This window comes from Scyliorhinus canicula, chromosome 3, assembly GCF_902713615.1.
Source record: "Scyliorhinus canicula chromosome 3, sScyCan1.1, whole genome shotgun sequence".
Taxonomy (NCBI): domain Eukaryota; kingdom Metazoa; phylum Chordata; class Chondrichthyes; order Carcharhiniformes; family Scyliorhinidae; genus Scyliorhinus; species Scyliorhinus canicula.
Window position 1 is genome coordinate 175,266,782 of NC_052148.1, and position 18,785 is coordinate 175,285,566.

An 18,785-nucleotide genomic window follows, 5' to 3' on the forward strand; every position below is an offset into this window, starting at 1 on the left:
GATGATATGACTGTGGTGGGTCGTTTCTCAAACAACGATGAATCAACGATGAGATGGATCACTTGGTTGCATGGTGTACTGAAAACAACCTCTCTCTAAATGTTGGAAAGACCAAGGAACTGATCATCGACTTCAGGAAGTGTAGCACGACACACTCCCGTCTGCATCAATGGCTCCGAAGTGGAGATGGTTGATATCTTTAAGTTCCTGGGGGTCACCACCACCAACAGTCTGTCCTGGTCCACTCATGTTGATGCAACAGTCAAGAAAGCCCAACAATGTCTCTACTTCCTACGGAAGCTAACGAAATTCAACATGTCTGCATCGACTCTCACAAGCTTCTACAGATGTGCGATAGAGAGCATCCTATCCGGCTGCATTACAGCTTGGTATGGCAATTGCTAGGCCCAAGAGCGCAAGAAGCTGCAGTGTGGTGAACTCAGCCCAACGCATCACACAAGCTTGCCATCCTTCCATTGATTCTGAAAACACCTCCCGCTGCCTCAGAAAGGCAGACAGCATTGACAGAGACACCTCCCACCCAGGCTTTTCCCTCTTCCAGACCCTTCCATCAGGCAGAAGATACAGAAGTCTGAAGACTCGCACATCCAAACATAGGAACAGCTTCTTCCCCACAGCTGCCAGACTCCTCAACAACTCTCCCTTGCACTGATCTGTTCCCTGTAAGAACACTATTAACGATGCCCTATGCTGCTCTTGTTTGGCCCTTGCTTTGCACTGTAACCAATCACTATTTGTTCATGTATCATTGTCTATGTACTCTGTTGATTTTTCTTTTGTCTACTATGTACGTACTTTGTACGTTCCCTTAGCCGCAGCAAAATACTTTTCGCTGTACTGCGGTACATGTGACAATAAATATCAATCAATCAAGTTGACTTATTTCTATGGTGTCTATGTGCTAGGGTGCCATGTGCATCTTGCATCTTCCTTCATACAAACAAAATGTTTGTTGTGTGGTCAAGGCTGATCAGTGCAAACTATAATCCAGCACACAATGACAGGGGATGAATTAGAAAAAGCAATTGCACCATAATCAGGTGCAAACTCCTGATTGAAAATCAGAATCTACCTAAAATAGTAGAAGTATTACTAAGGTATAAGCAATACTTTGGCATTAGCATCTATGAGGATGGTTAGCATTAGTTCCCAGTTTATAAATGCTTGCTCACAATAACCACAGGCAATATAAATTGTGGGGACTATATCCAGGAGTGTTAAAGAGATTAGAGGGGAAATGTTTGTAGCACATACTATCAATGTGAAATAGCTAAAATCATAGAATCATCGAATTTACAGTGCAGAAGATGGCCATTTGGCCCATTGAGTCTGCACCGGCTCTTGGAAAGAGCACCCTACCCAAGACTCCACCCTATCCCCATAACCCAGTAACCCCACCCAACACTGAGGGCAATTTTGGACACTAAGGGCAATTTATCATGGCCAATCCACCTAACCTGCACATCTTTGGACTGTGGGAGGAAACCGGAGCACCCGGAGGAAATCCACGCACACACGGGGAGAACGTGCCGACTCCGTACAGACAGTGACCCAAGCTGGGAATCGAACCTGGGACCCTGGAGCTGTGAAGCAATTGTGCTAACTACTATGCTACCGTGCTGCCCACTGTATGCAAGTTAACAAACCATTGGGATGTACAGCAGGATTACCAGTTTACTGAATGATGTTTTCCGATCTTGACACCTGAAGGAAGAATTTTCTTTTTTTAAATTTAGAGTACCCAATTCACTTTTTCCAATTAACAGACAATTTAGCATGGCCAATACACCTATCCTGCACATCTTTGGGTTGTGGGGGTGAAACACACGCAAACACGAGGCGATTGTGCCAGCTTCACAAGGACAGTGACCCAGAGCCGGGATCGAACCTGGGACCTCGGCGCCGTGATGCAGCAGTGCTAACCACTGGGCCACCGTGCTGCCCTCCAAAGGAAGAATTTTTAAGATACAAGTCACCTTTAATTAAAGGTAACTTATAAACTTTGGCAGGATCGGCATCAAAAATCAGGGGTGATTACGTATCCCAGAGTATGCATCGTAGGATATCAGGCTGTGGGAGAATTGGGATACGATAGGGAAATATGCCCATGGGTATGCCTATGGACCCACAGGACTTTTCTAAATGTGGCCTTTTCTTCTGTTATTATTACTGATCAGTGGTGACTGCTATTGATCCTTGGGTTTTCATGTTTAAAATTGAACACTATGATTCTCTCAATAGGTATAAAAGGGTTGTTTGAAATAATTAATTGTAAGTACGATATAAAGCATTCTGAAATGATCAAATATGGTACATTAGGGAATAAGATGTCATGTATTTCTAGATCACATTTATGAACAAAAAAGGTAACAGAACTCAAAACCTATTACTGCTATTGTCTTTATATTCATACTAAAATTAGCTTGCCAGAATATATAGAGAGCAAAATCAAGCATGAATGTTACCTTGTTTTAATTCTTTGCCTGTTTTACTGTCGAATGCTGATTACTGGTGGAAGCAGGGCAGGAGGAACTCATAGTATTCATTTTGGTTTTAATGCTCAGTACAATCTATTTCCCAAAGGAGACAGGTTAGAATCCCATTTTCAAAATAGCCCCTTCTCATGCCTTTCCATCACCCTGGCGATGCTTTAACATCAAAAATAACACATTTACCTCTTCTGGAATAAACTCATGGCATATAGTCTTCTATCAGTGAATTAGGATATACTTACTTTTTCTGGCTTTTCTTCGCAAGTCTTGCTAGTTCAGCAGCTGTCTTCCTCATTTCAAACTCTTCTCTTTTCAGCACCTCTCCACTTCCCCTGTATCCCAGCTCCACCAGCTGCCGAGCCAGCTCTTCATCCTAAGGGAGTCACGGAGATGATTTACCAAGGCAGAATTGTAATTTATACACTAAATTTGTACACTGACTGCCTCAACTGATAATATTACAGCAATGTTGAAGTTTTAGACCAGTCAGAAAGTGAGAAAGTAAAAAAAAAATCTTTTTACAACTTCTGTACCAAGTTCGACACAGTTAATGATAATAAAAGGAGCAGGAGTATTCTTTCTGCAAAATGGTTTTTAGTGCATGCGAGTTTTAACCTTGTCCCATAAGAATTATAAAGTAATTGATGTATTACTGCTGAAGCAAATGCTGAATTCTAAAGCTCTAAACCAGCTGAAGATAAAAATTGTTCATATTACAAATTGCTAATAAGTGTTCAGTACAAACAGGGATGGAAACAGTCACATTAAATCAGAAAATGGTACTTCTATTTTAACAGCGTGGATAACCTATTTCAGATTCATGAATTATTTTCAATATTTTGTTCTATGTTGTGAACAAACTGATATCTTAACACATGTATTTTAGAAACAAAGGGCACGAATCAACAGAAAAATATCTAAGTGTCATTTTTGGAGAGTTTGGCAGGGTGTTCTTCGACGGCCACATTCGCGAGTTTGCGGCCTGTGTTCAACAGCTCTTGGTGCCGAAAAGTATCCCCCAGATGAGTCTCGCCATTACTGACTGTTGCGCCGTCTGATTTGCCAGCCTCAACGTCTCGCCACTATCAAGGGGGAGCTGCTTTTAAACTCTCCCTCAGCACTCATTCCCAGTCAGCACAAAAGCATGGCAGTGCGCAGACCTGCTGCTCACTTTGGGGATGCCAACATGCGTAGGCTTCTTCACGCTGTGGATGCAAGACGGGACATCCTTTTCCATTGAGCGGGTCAGAGGCCCAGCAGCAGGATCAGCAATGGTGCAAAGGAGACAGTGGCAGTGGCTATCAGTGCAGACAGCGAGACCAGGAGGACCACTGTCCAATGTTGGAAGAAGACCAATCACCTCCACCGAGCTACAGGGGTAAGTTACCACCTCTCTCCTGGTGTCACTTCCACCTGCCACCCCTCAGATCCAAAACCCCCACCCACACAGATCACTGGCTGACACCACACCGATCTTCATGTTTGTTCCTCAGCATCTCTTGGCACCCACCAGCACAACCCTTCATGTCCAGCTGCGGTGCCCATACATATATAGGCCCCGTTGACCCATCAAGCGTGTGGCTCATAATGTCATCACTTGTCCCCTCAGGAGAAGATAGCCCATAATAAACGGCAAAGGGTCAAGACGAGAAGTGGAGTACGAGAGATCCGAGTTCTCGCCTCCTATGAGGAATGGCTTCGGAGATCACGAGGTTGACCAAGAAGAGAGTAGTCACCAACAGCGAAGTTGGCATGTGTCACAGATGTGAGGATCCACTTAACCTTCACCCAGATGACCTGTCTCAAGTAAGCAGTTCATGTCAGAGAAAAATGATCCTTCCCTCTCACTGACGACATGTCCATTGTCTCGCAGGATCACCACTTGATGAAGCTGTGCCATCCGGAGTCGTACTCCCCTGTCACCCAAAAGACCACCTCAAAGGAGAGCTCCGAGGCATCACAGCTACCACACCCACCTCAGTGGCAACATTCGTGCGTGGGCAACATTTGTGCACGACATTTGTTGACAGGCTTTTAGGGCACAATTTAGCGAGCACCACACAGTTGCTGATGCACATCAGGTGGAGGCAGGAACTTCCAAGGGATACAGCAATCAAAGATCTGCTGGATCTCAAGACTCAGCTGGGTCTCAGTCAGTTGCCGAGCCTCTGGACAAGGTTCTCCCAGAACTGATACAGATGACAGGTCACAGCCGTGACAGTCAGGAGGGGCTATCAGGTACATTCCAACAACTGGAGGAGACCCAAAGGCTTCGGTCTCAGGAGATGTTGTCGATCATGCACGACACCGAGGTCGACACTGCTAGGGTGGCGACCGCAATGGAAAGCCTGGAGCACGAAATCCGCGTCTTGAGTGGTAGTGTCCAAGGCATGGCTCAGTCTGTGACGACCATGGCTAAAGGGTCTCGACATCATGTCCGAGTCGCTGACAGACTTGTCCCAGAAACAGATGTGCATTGTCGATACACTCAAGAGCTTAGCCCAGTCGCAGTGGAGCATCACTGAGGGTGTCAACACCATGGTGCAAATAATGGGGATCTGTCAAGGCTGACAAAGCCAGATGACTCAGAGGCCTCTGGAGTTCACTCCAGCTGCCCCGCCTTACCATGGAGACCACCAGGGCCCAACAGGCACTGTCAAAAATGAGGAAGCGCTGCAGACCGACCCAGGGCCTGCCACCAAGAAGACAATGGCAGTTTCCAGTTATTCCGAACCCCCTGACACAGGCACATCTTAAGGGCAGTGGGCAGACCAGTGTGGCACAGCGAAACCTGTATCACCGGTAAGCCAGCTGGAGCCCCCGGCTCCAGGCCCTCCTGGAGGAGGAAGTCCACAAAGGGCATCAAAGGGCACAGGGCATGAAAAGTAGCAGTAGACCACAAAAGATCAAGAAGACATAGGAGCACTGAGTGGACACTTGATGGGGTTGGGGGAAAGAGAGTGGAGGGGGGCACTATCAATCTGTAGCTAGGTGGAATGGAAATGTCAATAATTCACTATCAAAACATGTTACACCGGAATACATGTGAAGCACCTTCACAGCGGGCCTGCCTGCACCCCCACCCCATGTGCCCCCTGCTCTCCCCCACCCACAGTGGTCCAAGATCACACGTCCCCGATGCAGACCCCATTCAGAGAACAGATGTGAGCATGCTGTCAGCAGAAAGACAGGATTGAGACTTTGGCATAAACTGAGGAGCACCAAAGCTTTCCTTATAGCGCGTTATCATCACTCTCCTGAGTTGTACAGTAACCCGCTGGCAGTGGCGACACATGCCCATCACCCTGGAGTAATGTTATGAAACCTTTGGTGGGTGGAACAAAGTAGTCAGGGAGGGGGTGATGTGATTGGGGAGGGAAATGTTGGCGGGGGGGGGGGTGTTGAGCTGATGGACATATCCTCCTCCTATGTGAATCTGGTGTGGATGACGGCCTCCTTGGTCCTCTGGGCATGCTGGACCCTTACCACCAAGTGCCTGTCCTCCATCCTCTGGTTCCTTCCCGGGCTTGTCCTCCAGCCCCACTACCCCCGGTCCGGCTCCTCCTCCTCTTCCTCAGATGAGGCATCCTACTACTCTTCCACCATGTCGCCCTGCTGCTGTACCAGGTTGTGGCGGGCACAGCAGACCACCACAAAACGGGAGACACTCTGGGGTGTACTGTAATGTGCCACCAGAGCATTCCAGGCATCAGAACTGCATTTTGAGCGGTCTGACGCACAGCTCTTGGTCTCAGACCTCCACACCGGTGTCATCAGCCAGGACCTCAGCGGGTATCCTTTGTCCCCTGAGAGCCAACCCGTCATCCTGGAGTGGTCCTTGAAGACGTCGGGAATCTCCAAGGGTCTCAGGATGTAGCTGACATGCACCCTTCCCGGGTAGCAGGCACGCACGTAGATGATTTTGGGGACGGTGGTCGCACACAATCTGAACATTCAGGGATTAGAACCCCTTCCCTGTTATTGAAGGGCAGTCCCTGATGCCCCTGTGTGCGCAAGGTGACATGCATTCCATCTATTGTCCCTGAACCTGGGACATCCCAGGCGAAGGCGGAGAATCCTGCTGCTTAGGCACCTTGGTGGGCTTGGTCCAGGTTGAAGGTGATGTAGTTGAATCCGCAGGCACACAGGGCATCCGTGACCACCCCCCGGATGCACCTGTGGGTTATAGTTTGAGAAATGCCACATAGGTCCCCACTTGAGCCCTGGAATGATTCTGCTGCATAGACGTTCAGGGCTGCGGTGACTTTCACGGCCACCGGGAGTGGGTGTCGTCGTCCTCCTCAATGGGAGGAGTTCATCATCTCATCGAAAGACCTACAATGCCCGTATACCTTGGGCCGTCGTGACCTCCCCTCTGGGTTCCTTCTCGGCCTGATGTGTGGCTGGGTGTTCGGGTTGTGCAGCGGCCCTCTGCACATGGGGTGCTGCCTCCAGTCCGTGTTGTTGCTGCTGCCGCCTTCTCCAGCGTATCAGCTGCCACCAGCAACGTAACACAAGCACCACCGAGCTAGTTGTGCTCGCAAACCTTGCTCTGCACACTCACCCTCGGCCACAACAGGAGCCCCTAGACCCCAGATATCTGCCAGGAACATGAGGGAGACCTCTCCTGATCCACACACTTACCCTTTAGTCATGAGAAGATCCACAGTGCTAAAGCCCTGCTCTTTAGCGTTTGATTTTTGGCAGCTGCCTCTGTGGTGCTGATGCTCTCAGAGTTCAGGTTTCAAAGTTTCCTTGAATGTGATGCACTAATCATCCTCTGAGGCATGGCACATGTACCCTGGAGCAGCCACTTGAGAGTTGAGAACAAGTTGTTTATTAAATGGTCAACAGTAACAAATATTTGAGAAAACTCCATAATATTCCATATACCATAGGGCAGCATGGTGGCACAGTGGTTAACACTGTGGGGTTCGATCCCAGGTTCGATCCTGGCCCCGGATCACTGTGTGGAGTTTGCACATTCTCCCCGTGTCTGCGTGGATCTCACCCCCACAATCCAAAGATGTGCAGAGTAGATGGACTGGCCACGCTAAATTGCCCCTTAATTGGAAAAAAATAATTGCCTATCACACTAATCATTAAATAACAAGGAAACGTCACCATTCCATATTGGCACCAATACAAATCTATATCAGCTCATTTTCACAAAAAAAACAAATACATCACCCCTCGCAGGTTCCTCAACAGAATTGGAGGATAAGCCTGAGAATGTGTTATCATGTCCTGAACTTTGTCGTAGAAATGATCTGTCCATCAATGTGTGACTTGTTCATGTATCAGTGCCATTCTCCATCCAGGAGCCGCAGCTGTGCAGGTCCTCCCACACGGTCCAATCTCACCAGAACCAAATCCTGGCATCCACATATTCTACTGGCACTCAAGGTGCAGTTGAACATCCTTTTTTTAAATAAATTTAGAGTACCCAATTAATTTTTTCCAATTAAGGGGCAATTTAGCGTGTTCAATCCACCTACTTTACATATCTTTGGGTTGTGGGGGCGAAACCCACGCAAACACGGGGAGAATGTGTAAACTCCACACGGACAGTGACCCAGAGCCGGGATCAAACCTGGGTCCTCGGCGCCGTGAGACTGCAGTGCTACCACTGCGCCACCATGCTGCCCGCAGTTGAACATCCTTGACTTCCAGCGTGTTTAACCCAAAGTGACATGCCAGTTACATACAGCATTCACCACACCAGCAACGAAGGCATCAGCAATCTGCGAAAGCATTTCTTAAACGGCGTCATCAAGTGGCCCATTTGGATTAATGTCACATAGTAGGTCCCACTGCACCCTCTTGCTTCAAACCGGTTGCCTTATGAACTTGTACATCCCCGAGTCGGGTGTTCCGGGACCCAGGTATCTTACAAAAAATTGTCCTTCCTTCTGGCTAGAGAAAAGGAAGCAAACAGCAACAGCAGCCTCCAGGAATTTGCAGCCACTGGCAGGAACAAGCAACAAACGTAACCTGCAGCTGTTAATTGCTCTCACAGCTAACAAAGCTAATTCAGCATTTGCAATCGCCTTCAACAATGCAGCTAGAGGCTGGTCACAGTGAAAGGGAGTAAAATTGAAGTTCAGCATTGAAGGCACATCAAGGCTCTGTCCTGGATGTGTTTAGTAGGTCAGACAGGATGAAGCTTGTCCCGTTAATGGATCTCCACAATATTTCAAGAAGGTTCGAAGTCCTCACGGAGGCAAAGCCCCTCCCCCACTAGCCCAGGGGCAAACCCCGATCTGGAACGCTTCAACCTCCCGACCAAATCCAACCCTCCTGAGGGCCCCCCCACCCCGCCTACTCCGCCCCCTCCGAGCATTGGGCCAATAGCTCCAGTACCCTTGAGCTGCATGCTGGAAAATAGAAATGGTTACTCACCTCCTCACTTCCCCTCAGCAACCACTGCGCCAGCTTCATGTTTTTAAAAAGAGTTACTAAACAACACCCACGTGATTTCTCGCTGGGGAGTCAGTTAATTCCTCGGAGGCTGCTGCATTCGACTTCAATCTTGCTAATGAGATTGAAATGAATGCAAATTAGAATAAATGATATGCTTGCCATTTTTGGGTGTGTTCCGGAACTCACCATCGCGAGCTCGCTGGGTGAATCGCAAACTGCTTCATGCCCGACACGAATCTCGATATTGTCCCTTCCCGCTATTTAACCAGCATGCCCAGATCTGTGCCAGATGTAACGCAGTGATTGAATTGTGCCCCAAGTGCTTGATTTTAACTCTAAGTGATTCAGTTTTGAGCACATTTAAGTCTCACTCCAAAGATTTAGCAAGACTTCTGATTGGTACAGTACCCATGAATTTTAACCATCAAAAAGCAGGATGTTAATAGTACTTCAGAAAACTGCATGGGCTTACTTGATGGAATGGAAGGATAGAAATAAAAATCTGCACGTACAGACTTTTCTTATTACAGATCAGCTGTAAAGAATATTGCATGCAATTTTGTTTCATGTAGGATATTTTACACTTAACCATCATTCAGCGTGAATTACTATAACTGTCAAACTTTCTAGATTGGTACAGATTTGATCAGGCAGCAGCAATTATTTAACTCATGATTACATTAAATTTATTTATAAACTTCCTTTTAAGTTATCAGTCACCTTGGTTAAAAATATGATGACATAATAAAGCATATTAAAGACAATGGAGGGTGGAAAGAAGAGAGAAGAAACTTTAGACATTTATATCCCCTCCTGCACTTGCTCTTCATCTTACTGATTTCTTCAACTATGTCCTTTTAGATCTTATGGAATCTTGAGATTTGATTAAATTCTAAATTCACAAGAAGTGGAGCAGATTTATTGCCAAGAGACCAGCTGATGCTTATTTACTCATTTCAAAGCTTTAGGTTTTGTAACCAAACAGGAATTGAAAATACTTGTTCAAGTATATTAAGCTTAACTGAATTAAATGGTTATTCTGATTTTAAAAATACTTGAAGGAAATAAATTATACAGATTAAATATCCCCACAGAGCAAGATTCTGCCTCATCTGCACTAATCTCTCAACCTTCCTTCCACTGAAGAGCTTTGAAGAGAGGCTGGTTTGGCTGAAGTTGTTCTCCTTAGAGCAGAGAAAGCTGAAGGGGTGACCTATTTGAGGTGCACAAAATTATGAGGGACATAGGTAGGAAGAAACTTTTCCCCTGAGTAGAGGGGTCAATAACCAGGAGTATAGATTTACGGTAATAGGCAGGAGATTTAGAGAGGATTTGAGGAAAGCTTTTTCACCCAGAGAATGGTGGGAATCTGGAACCCACAGAGGCAGGAACCCTCACAACATTCAAGAAGAATTTTGATGAGCACTTCAGATGTCATTGCAGCATAGAAGGCTATGGACCAAGTGCTGGGAAATGGGATTAGAATAGAAAGGATGGCCAGCGGAGACACAATGGGCTGAAGGGCCTCTTTCTGTGCTGCAAAACTCAAGACTCTATGAAGGAATGTTCAGTTCTCAACTTGGACTGTGGCGGCTGCCTCAGCTTCAGAACATGGCGGCGGCTGGGTTCAGCGCAGGGGAGCGGGGCAAGAGTGCAGACAACAAATCAAAAATGGCAACGTAAATAGAAAAAAGATCCCAAAGAGTAAACATTAACTCAAAGTGGCAAGACTTATAGTGGGGACTTACTGTAAGTATGTATGGAAATAACACTGCAAAAGTGATGACATTTCAACCCAAAAACAGGAGTGCAGATTGATACAACACAAGTAATTCTAAACAATATGCAACCATAATTACTAGAGACTATTATTAATATGGCACGAGGTCCCAGTTTCACTTAACTCACTTAACATGGGAAGTTCAATAGCAAAACATATTTTTCAAATTGGAATTGTAAATGCGTTACTTTTGAAATTGAGAAAGATTAGTACATGAAATAATGAATCGGGAATACATTTCTTAATTAAGATTTATTTTAACAATACTGGCACTTAAAATGTAAAATAGTAGATGTTTTCAAACAATGTTATGAACAAGCACTGCCACCTTGTGGCACATTGAACTTGCAAAGTCCTTAACTGCAACATGTCTCGATGGAAAAACCATGGGTGTGATTCAGTGACACCCGTTGCGCCCGGCACAGATCCGGGCACAACAGGTGAATCACATGTGAGCCCTAAATCGGGCTCTGCACCGAGTTGCGAAACCTCACGCAAGCCATCCAACTCACTCCACCCTGGGCAATCTGGATCTCTCCCTCACTGAGCCATTCATCTGGCACCCAGGACTCAACGGCTGCGTCCGGGAGACCTCCCTAATGCGCTGTTTAGTACTGGTCCACGCTGGTCGTCGCCAGTAGGAAATCCCTCTTAGTGCGGCATTGGTGGGGAGAAGCCCCTACATGCCAAAAAAAAGGCAAAGTGCCTTCGTTTAGCGGGATGTTTCTTGGCACGGTAGCCACTGAGAAACCCCCGCTAAACGTGCCGTTCAGAGAACTTTAACTACAGTCCGCTGAATCACGCCCTTCAGCATTTGCTTTCCAAATATTTCAGCAAGCTTACATTTCTTGTTCATTATTAGCCAATTATATTTAATTAAGTCAACAAAACAGTGAAATCATCAGTAAATATATAAAACTTGTTCTGGTTACTAAAACTATAGAAGACAAATCAAAATTATTCCAGGTAGAAAATAATGTATTTCAGAACTTCCCTATAAAAATATACAAAATCTCAAAAAAAATAGCAGCTGACTATGGAGAAACACAAAAGAAATTCAGGAAAAGGTTATACTGCACAACACCATTCAAGAGCCTGACAGAGGGTCTATACCTGCAACAATAGCTTTAAGTTTCTCTTCACAAAAGTTGCCGGGGCTGCTATGTGTTTCCAGTATTTTCTATTATTACAATCCCCGTGGGGGAACCATAAACCAAAATAACTAAATTTATCAAATGACCCCCAAAGAAGAAATTAGCAACAAGATTTCATTTTTAAATACTTTTACTTTAAACACAAATTAGAATCAACATAAATTCAACATGACTGAACAGGTGGGTGATACTTCAAATAAAAAGGTAAAATTTCACTTCAAATATTTGATACAACTAAAATACACGGTACACAACCACAAGCATTCTCCTTGTAAAACATTACATAGCTTGACAATTCCAAAATATGCTGTTCTTTATCCAAGCAGGGTAGGTCAGGAGTTCTAATGGACAACTTTCGCAGGTATGATTATCATCAGCAAATAATACTTCAGCGAATTCTCTCTCCATTAGGTCATGACAGTCCTGATGGCGCAGCTTTCCAGAGTTCCTTTTCAACCAACTAACCAATAATACCCCGGTTCTTGGGTTGGCCACTTCTCAGAAAATATACAACTCTTTCGTGTCTCCGAGCTATTCACACCTTTCCAGGATGTGGATCCTTTTTAGCCAGCTCACACATTGCCTCCAAGAGCTCGCCTTTGCATCCCTTTTTCTGTCAAACAGAAAAACGGACTTCTTCCTCCGAGTGAGATGTGTTCTTTTTTCTATCTCTCTCTGCTTGCTTTTTGAGTCTTTATCTGGGCCTTCACTCCCCAGCTCCACTGCTTGTAGATCTCCTTTGTATCTGTAGCTTTCCTCGCCTCCAACATAAAAGAAATGCCCATTATCATCCACTAAATTAATTAGCCATTAATACAACTGCATAAAAATGTCAATATGATATTTCCCTTTGTGGAATAATTTTGATTTGTCCTTTTTAAAAATATATTGTCGTTATTATAATTACAGTGAATTTGCAATAAAGTTCTTTTATTATCAAATCATAGAGCGGTTACACAGGTGGTCGTTTGGCCCAGAGTGTCCACTCCAGCTCTCTCTGTAAGAGCTACTCACTAGTCCCACTATCCTGCCTTTCAGTTGTAGCCCTGCAATTCTTTCTCTTCAATTGTCCAATTCCCTTTGGAACGCAATTGTTGAATCTGCCACTAACACACACTTGGGCAATGAATTCTGGATCCTAACCACTTGCTACACCGTTGGTTTTACTACATAGAAGTTGAGAACCTTATTGCAGCAAACATTGTAAAAGTCAAATAAAAACAGAAAATGCTGGAAATACTCAGCAAGTCTGGCAGTGCCTGTAGAGAGAGAAACCGTTAAAAACCCCAGTGAGAAGAATTCTCGTTCTTTACAGAGCATATTCAAGGATAAACTTCTTTGCATTGGGAAAATCGGTGCTTCCAGGAATAGTAAGAGCAGAATACTCTGTGATAGTTATCTCTGATCACGCTCCACATTACATGGATGTAAGGTTGGAGACGGGCCGTGCCCACCACCCCACATGGAGGCTGGACACAGACTTCTTGACTGACAAGGTCTTCTGCCAAAAAACATCAAAGGCCAGAGGTGAGTACGTTACTAATAACCAGAACGGGGGAAGTCTCACCTTCCACATTCTGGGAGGCACTGGAGGCTGCGATTAGGGGAGAAATTATAGCCTACATGACACGTCGAGACTGGGAAGAATGGGAGGCCAAGCAACAGCTGATCAACTCCATTTTGGAGGTCAACAGAAAGTACTCCGAGGCCTCGACCATAGAGCTTCTGGCAGAAAGGAAAAAGCTACAAATGGACTTTGACCTACTATCCGCCTGGAAAGCAGTACACCAACTCTGCTAGACATGGGGGACCTTTTATGAACACGGAGAAAAGACTGGCTGCCTACTGGCTCACCAGCCAAGAACGCTGGCAGCCATGAGGGAGATAGCGCAGGTGAAGAATAGCAAAGGCAGACTGGTAACCGAGTAAAAAGAGGTCAGCCAAGCGTTCAAAACTTTCTACCAAGGGCTATATACCTCCGAACCCTTTGACGAGGGCATGGGGATTAAATTGTTCCTCAATGGACTGGGCATTCCAGTCGTGGGGGAAAATAGGCATGGGGAACTGGAAGCATCAGTAGGATTGGGAGAGATCATGGAGAGCAACAGCTCCATGCAGGCGGGGAGGGTGCCAACATCCAACAGGCTCCCGGCAGACTTCTATAAAACATTCACACTGGCCTGGCCCCACACCTGGGATATGTTCACAGACTCGCTAGCGAGGGGCACCCTGCCTCCTATGCTAACACAGGCCACGATATTGCTGACAGCCAAAAACAACCTGACAGAATGCAGATCATACAGACCCATTTCGCTGTTAGATGCAGATGCGAAGATACTCGCGAAGGTCCTGGCCAAGAGACTGGAAAACTGCATACTAGAGGTGGTCACAGAGGACCAGATGGGCTTTGTTAAGGGTAGCCAGCCAACTACAAACATCAGGGGGCTGCTGAATGTAATAATGGCCCCATCCGGAGAGAGAAAACCAGAGGTGATCATCTCCCTGGACGCAGAAAAGACCTTCGACAGAGTCGAGTAGAAGTACCTCTTTGAGGTACTGAAGCGGTTTGGGCTTGGGACACGGTTCACCTCATGGGTGAAACTCCTGTGCAATACCCCCAAGGTGAGCATGCGGAGCAATATCACCGGCTCTGAATACTTACAGCTTCACAGAGGCACAAGACAGGGATGCCTACTGTCCCCGCTCCTGTTAGCCCTGGCAATTGAACAGATGGAGATCGCTCTGCAAAACGCAAAAAGCTGGAAGGACATTCAAAGAGGAGTTTCACTCTATGCAGATGACCTGCTCCTCTACATCTTGGACCCACAGAACAGCCTGAAAGTAATCATGCCGCTCCTGGAAGAGTTTGGAACCTTCTCGGCTACAAACTCAACATGGGCACAGTGGTTAGCACTGCTGCCTTATAGCACCGAGGTCCCAGGTTCGATCCCGGCTCTGGGTCACTGTCCGTGAATTAGCACATTCTCCACGTGTTTGCATGGGTTTCATCCCCCACAAGCCAAAGATGTGCAGAGTAGGTGGATTGGCCACGCTAAATTGCCCCTTAATTGGAAAAAATTAATTGGGTATTTATTTTTTAAAAGATGAACGTTCTGCCGAGGTTCCTCTTCCTGTTTAGATCCATACACATCTTCCTCCCCAAGGCCTTTTATAGACAAAATGATCATGGCGTTTGTGTGTGTGCGTGTGTGTGTGGGGGGGGGGGGGGGGGGGGGGGGGGGGGGGCGGGGGGGGGGAAGAACCCAAGTATCCCTAAATCAACACTGCAAAGGGTGAAAAAGATGGGCGGCCTGGCCCTGCTGAATCTACAGTATTACAACTGTGCAGCTACGGCAGAGAGGGTGAGGGGATGGATAGGTGAACCCAACTTGGAATGGATGCGGTTGGAGGAGTCCTCCTGCAAGGGAACGACCCTCCAGACCCTCGCCACGGCAGCTCTGCCACCCCCCCCCCCCCCCCCACCCCCGAGGAAATACACATCCTGGCCAGTGGTCATAGCCACATGAAAGATATTGAACCAAATGAGACAGCATTGCGGTCTAACTGAGATGTCCCCCATCTGCAGAAACCATAAATTCCCACCAGCCATGCTCAACGTCAACTTTAAAAAATGGAGACGGGACAGGGGGACGCCAGCAGTCAGAGACTTTCACATAGAGGACAGACTAGCGACCTTGGGCAAAATGACGGGAGACCTGGAACTGCCAACAGGGCAGGAACTCAGACACCTGCAAATTAAACACTTTCTCCGCAAGGCCCAAGTTCCCCGAGAGACACACTACTAGAAGAACTAATAAACACGGACAGTAAGGAGAGGGGGGTACTGTGGGAACATCTATGAACAGTTACTGGAAAGGACAAGACTATCACTGGGCGAAGTCGACCTGGGGACGGAACTGGGATGGGGTCTCTGGAGTGAAGCATTGAGCAGGGCCAACTCCACCTCCTCCTGCGCAAGGCTAAGCCTCATGCAGTTAAAGCGGTGCACAGAACACACCTAACCAGAACCCGAATGAACAGGTTCTTCCCGGAGGTGGAGGATAAATGTGAACAGTGATAGAGGGGCCCGGCCTACCACGGCCACATGTTCTGGGCTTGCCCCAGACCTGTCAGGTTCTGGTCAACCTTCTCTGAGATAATGTCCAAGGTTATGGGGGTGAGGGTGGAGCTGTGCCAGAGAGTGGCAGTCTTCGGGGTATTGGACCAGCCAGAACTACATTTGGGTAGAGAGCCGATGCCCTGGCTTTTGCTTCCTTAATCGCACGTCAAAGAATCCTGCTCGGCTGGCCATCAGCAATACCACCCACAGCTGCAGACTGGCTGGCAGACATGTCGGAATTTCTCCACCTGGAGAAGATCAAGTACACTATCCGAGAGTCGGACCAGATCTTCCACAAAGCGTGGGGGCTATTCATCGGCCTGTTCCAAGACCTGTTTGTGACAAACAGCGACTAGGGAATGAGGGGGGACGGGGGGAGAGCAGACAAGAAAGCACGCAACGAGTAGAAGCAAAGGGGGAAAGGGGGGGAGAACATGAGGAGAGAACCCAAGGGAGTCACAGAGAGAAACATGGGGGAAAAAAGGAAGGAGGGGAGGGGAGAGGGGGGGCAGGAAGCCCCCCCCCCCCCAAACTCCGGAACCGACAATGACAAAAAACGCAGAAAAGAGGAACAGAGCTCAGTAGTATGACACCCAGGGTGGAAAAGGGGACTACCAAAGGACGACCATGGCGACCTTGGGGGAGAGAATATGTTAAAAGTTATGGAAATAAGAAACTGCACAACATGTAAATATCAGGTGCACTATTCATTAAATTATTATTCTGTAAAAATTGAAAAATGGCAATAAAAATGTTTCAAAAAAGATTTTCAGGTTCATGACTTTTCATCAGAACGCCACTTGTTGAATTTGGCATTTCATGCCATAATTTATTGCATTCTTCATTTGTTTGCTTTTAAACAGCGTGCTATTTCACTGGCTACTTCATATCAGCTTCTGATATTAAGGCCTCTGAGGAATGGTAACAGCCACTGTTCTTTCTTTCACACACATTAATTTTTTTTGGAGTGTTGGTGAGTCCTGCTGGAGCAGGAATGGAGGCAGGCAGGCTTCTGCCTGCGAGAGAGTTTCATTACAGAGGGGGAAGGAACTCAAGAGCATGTGGAGGGTCACCTTGAGAGTTTGGTGAAGGTGCAGACGCTGCCCACTGGGTTTGGGGCAGACCATTTCAATAAATGGAAACACAGCAGGGAGCCAGTCAAGGCAGTCTGAAAAAAGTAGGTGGGCCCAATGCAAAGGAGAATAGCTGAGAGGACACTAGCCATTGGCACAAGACTGATATTTGCCCCAGTGAGGGCACCTCCAGTGGCTGATCAGTGTCATTGCATGGCATCCTCCATCACCATATTCTCCTTCACAGATGGTCCCCAAGTCAGTGGGGTCAAGAATGAAGATGATGATCATGGTATCACACTGCAGTGAGCATCCTCCTCAAGAAATCTTGGGAACAACCGTGACCCTGGTAACCCACGGACTGTCAGACTACCTTTAGCCCTGGTGCAAGGGCCAAGACCTAACCCGCAGGGGTGTGATTGGTTTTGAGTACACTGCTTTGATTGGCAGACTTTACAGATGGTCACTGGAAACCTGTATGAGGTCATTGGAAAATATCCAGTGGTAGCCCAGGTCTGTGAAAGATAAAGGGAGCCAAGGCAAGCACCTATGTGGACCAGAGGTCTAACCCAGGTTCTTCAGTGCACAGCCAGTTCCCTATGCTTTGCTCACCAAAGTGGATGCTCCTGGAAAGTTTGGGCATCATACAATTTGTGGAGTGGGCCATGCCCGTGGTCCCGGTGATGAAACCAGACATGCCTGTTAGGCGCTGCAGGGATTAACAATGAACTGTAAACAGGGAATCCTGTCTAGACCATTACCATATGCCTCGTGTGGAGGATTTGCATGTGAAACTGGCTGGAGAATGGTCATTCACCAAACTACATATGAGCCAGTCATATCTGCAGTTAGAATTGGACACCGCATCGCGGAAATATGAGATTATAAATAACCACTGGGGGACGGTTGAGTACATTTGCCTCCCCTTCGGGGTCTCTTCAGTCTGTGCAATTTTCCAATAGGTAATGGAAGGCATCCCCCAGGGATTACCCAGAGTGGTGTTGTATTTACACAATGTGTTTATCATGGGCGTCACTGAAATGGAGCACATGGACAATCTTGAGGAGGTCCTGAGACGATTTTCCCAAGTAGGGATCTGCCTGAATTGAGGCGAGTGTGTTTTCCAAGCAAAGACTGTGACATACTTGGGGTATAGGGTGGATAAGGACAGCTTATACCCTGTGGAGGTTAAGGTTCAGGCCATAAAAGGGGCTCTGACTCCGTAAAATTCCACAGAATTACGATCATTCCTGAGTCTAGTCAACTATTACGGGATGTAGTGGTTAGCACAACCATCTCACGGCGCTGAGGTCCCAGGTTCGATCCCGGCTCTGGGTCACTGTCCGTGTGGAGTTTGCACATTCTCCCCGTGTCTGCGTGGGTTTTGCCCCCACAACCCAAAAATGTGCAGAGTAGGTGGATTGGCCACGCTAAATTGCCCCTTAACTGGAAAAAATAATTGGGTAATCTAAATTTATTAAAAAAAAACTATTACGGGACGTTTATTCCAAACTTGGTCACGCTGTTGACACCCCTTCACATCTTCTTAAAGACGAACTCCACAGGAGGAAGTGTTCACAGGACTGAAGAGGCGGTTGGCATCCTCCCAGCTGCTTGCCCACTATGATCCATTCCGGAAATCATCCTCACTTTTGAGGCCTCTCCATACGGCATCGGGGCGGTGCTGTCCCATAGATGGGACGACGGCACAGAACGCCCATC

The 18,785-nt window shown here is 46.9% G+C and overlaps 1 protein-coding gene across 1 annotated transcript in view; it reads right to left on the minus strand.

Annotated features, from left to right (window-relative positions):
• Nucleotides 1–18,785, minus strand: part of cfap299 (cilia and flagella associated protein 299) — a 792,024-nt gene that overhangs the window by 715,408 nt on the left and 57,831 nt on the right. The window contains exon 2 of the mRNA XM_038791783.1: nucleotides 2,756–2,886. Coding sequence (XP_038647711.1) covers nucleotides 2,756–2,886 — 131 coding nt within the window. The remainder of the gene's footprint in view (nucleotides 1–2,755; nucleotides 2,887–18,785) is intronic.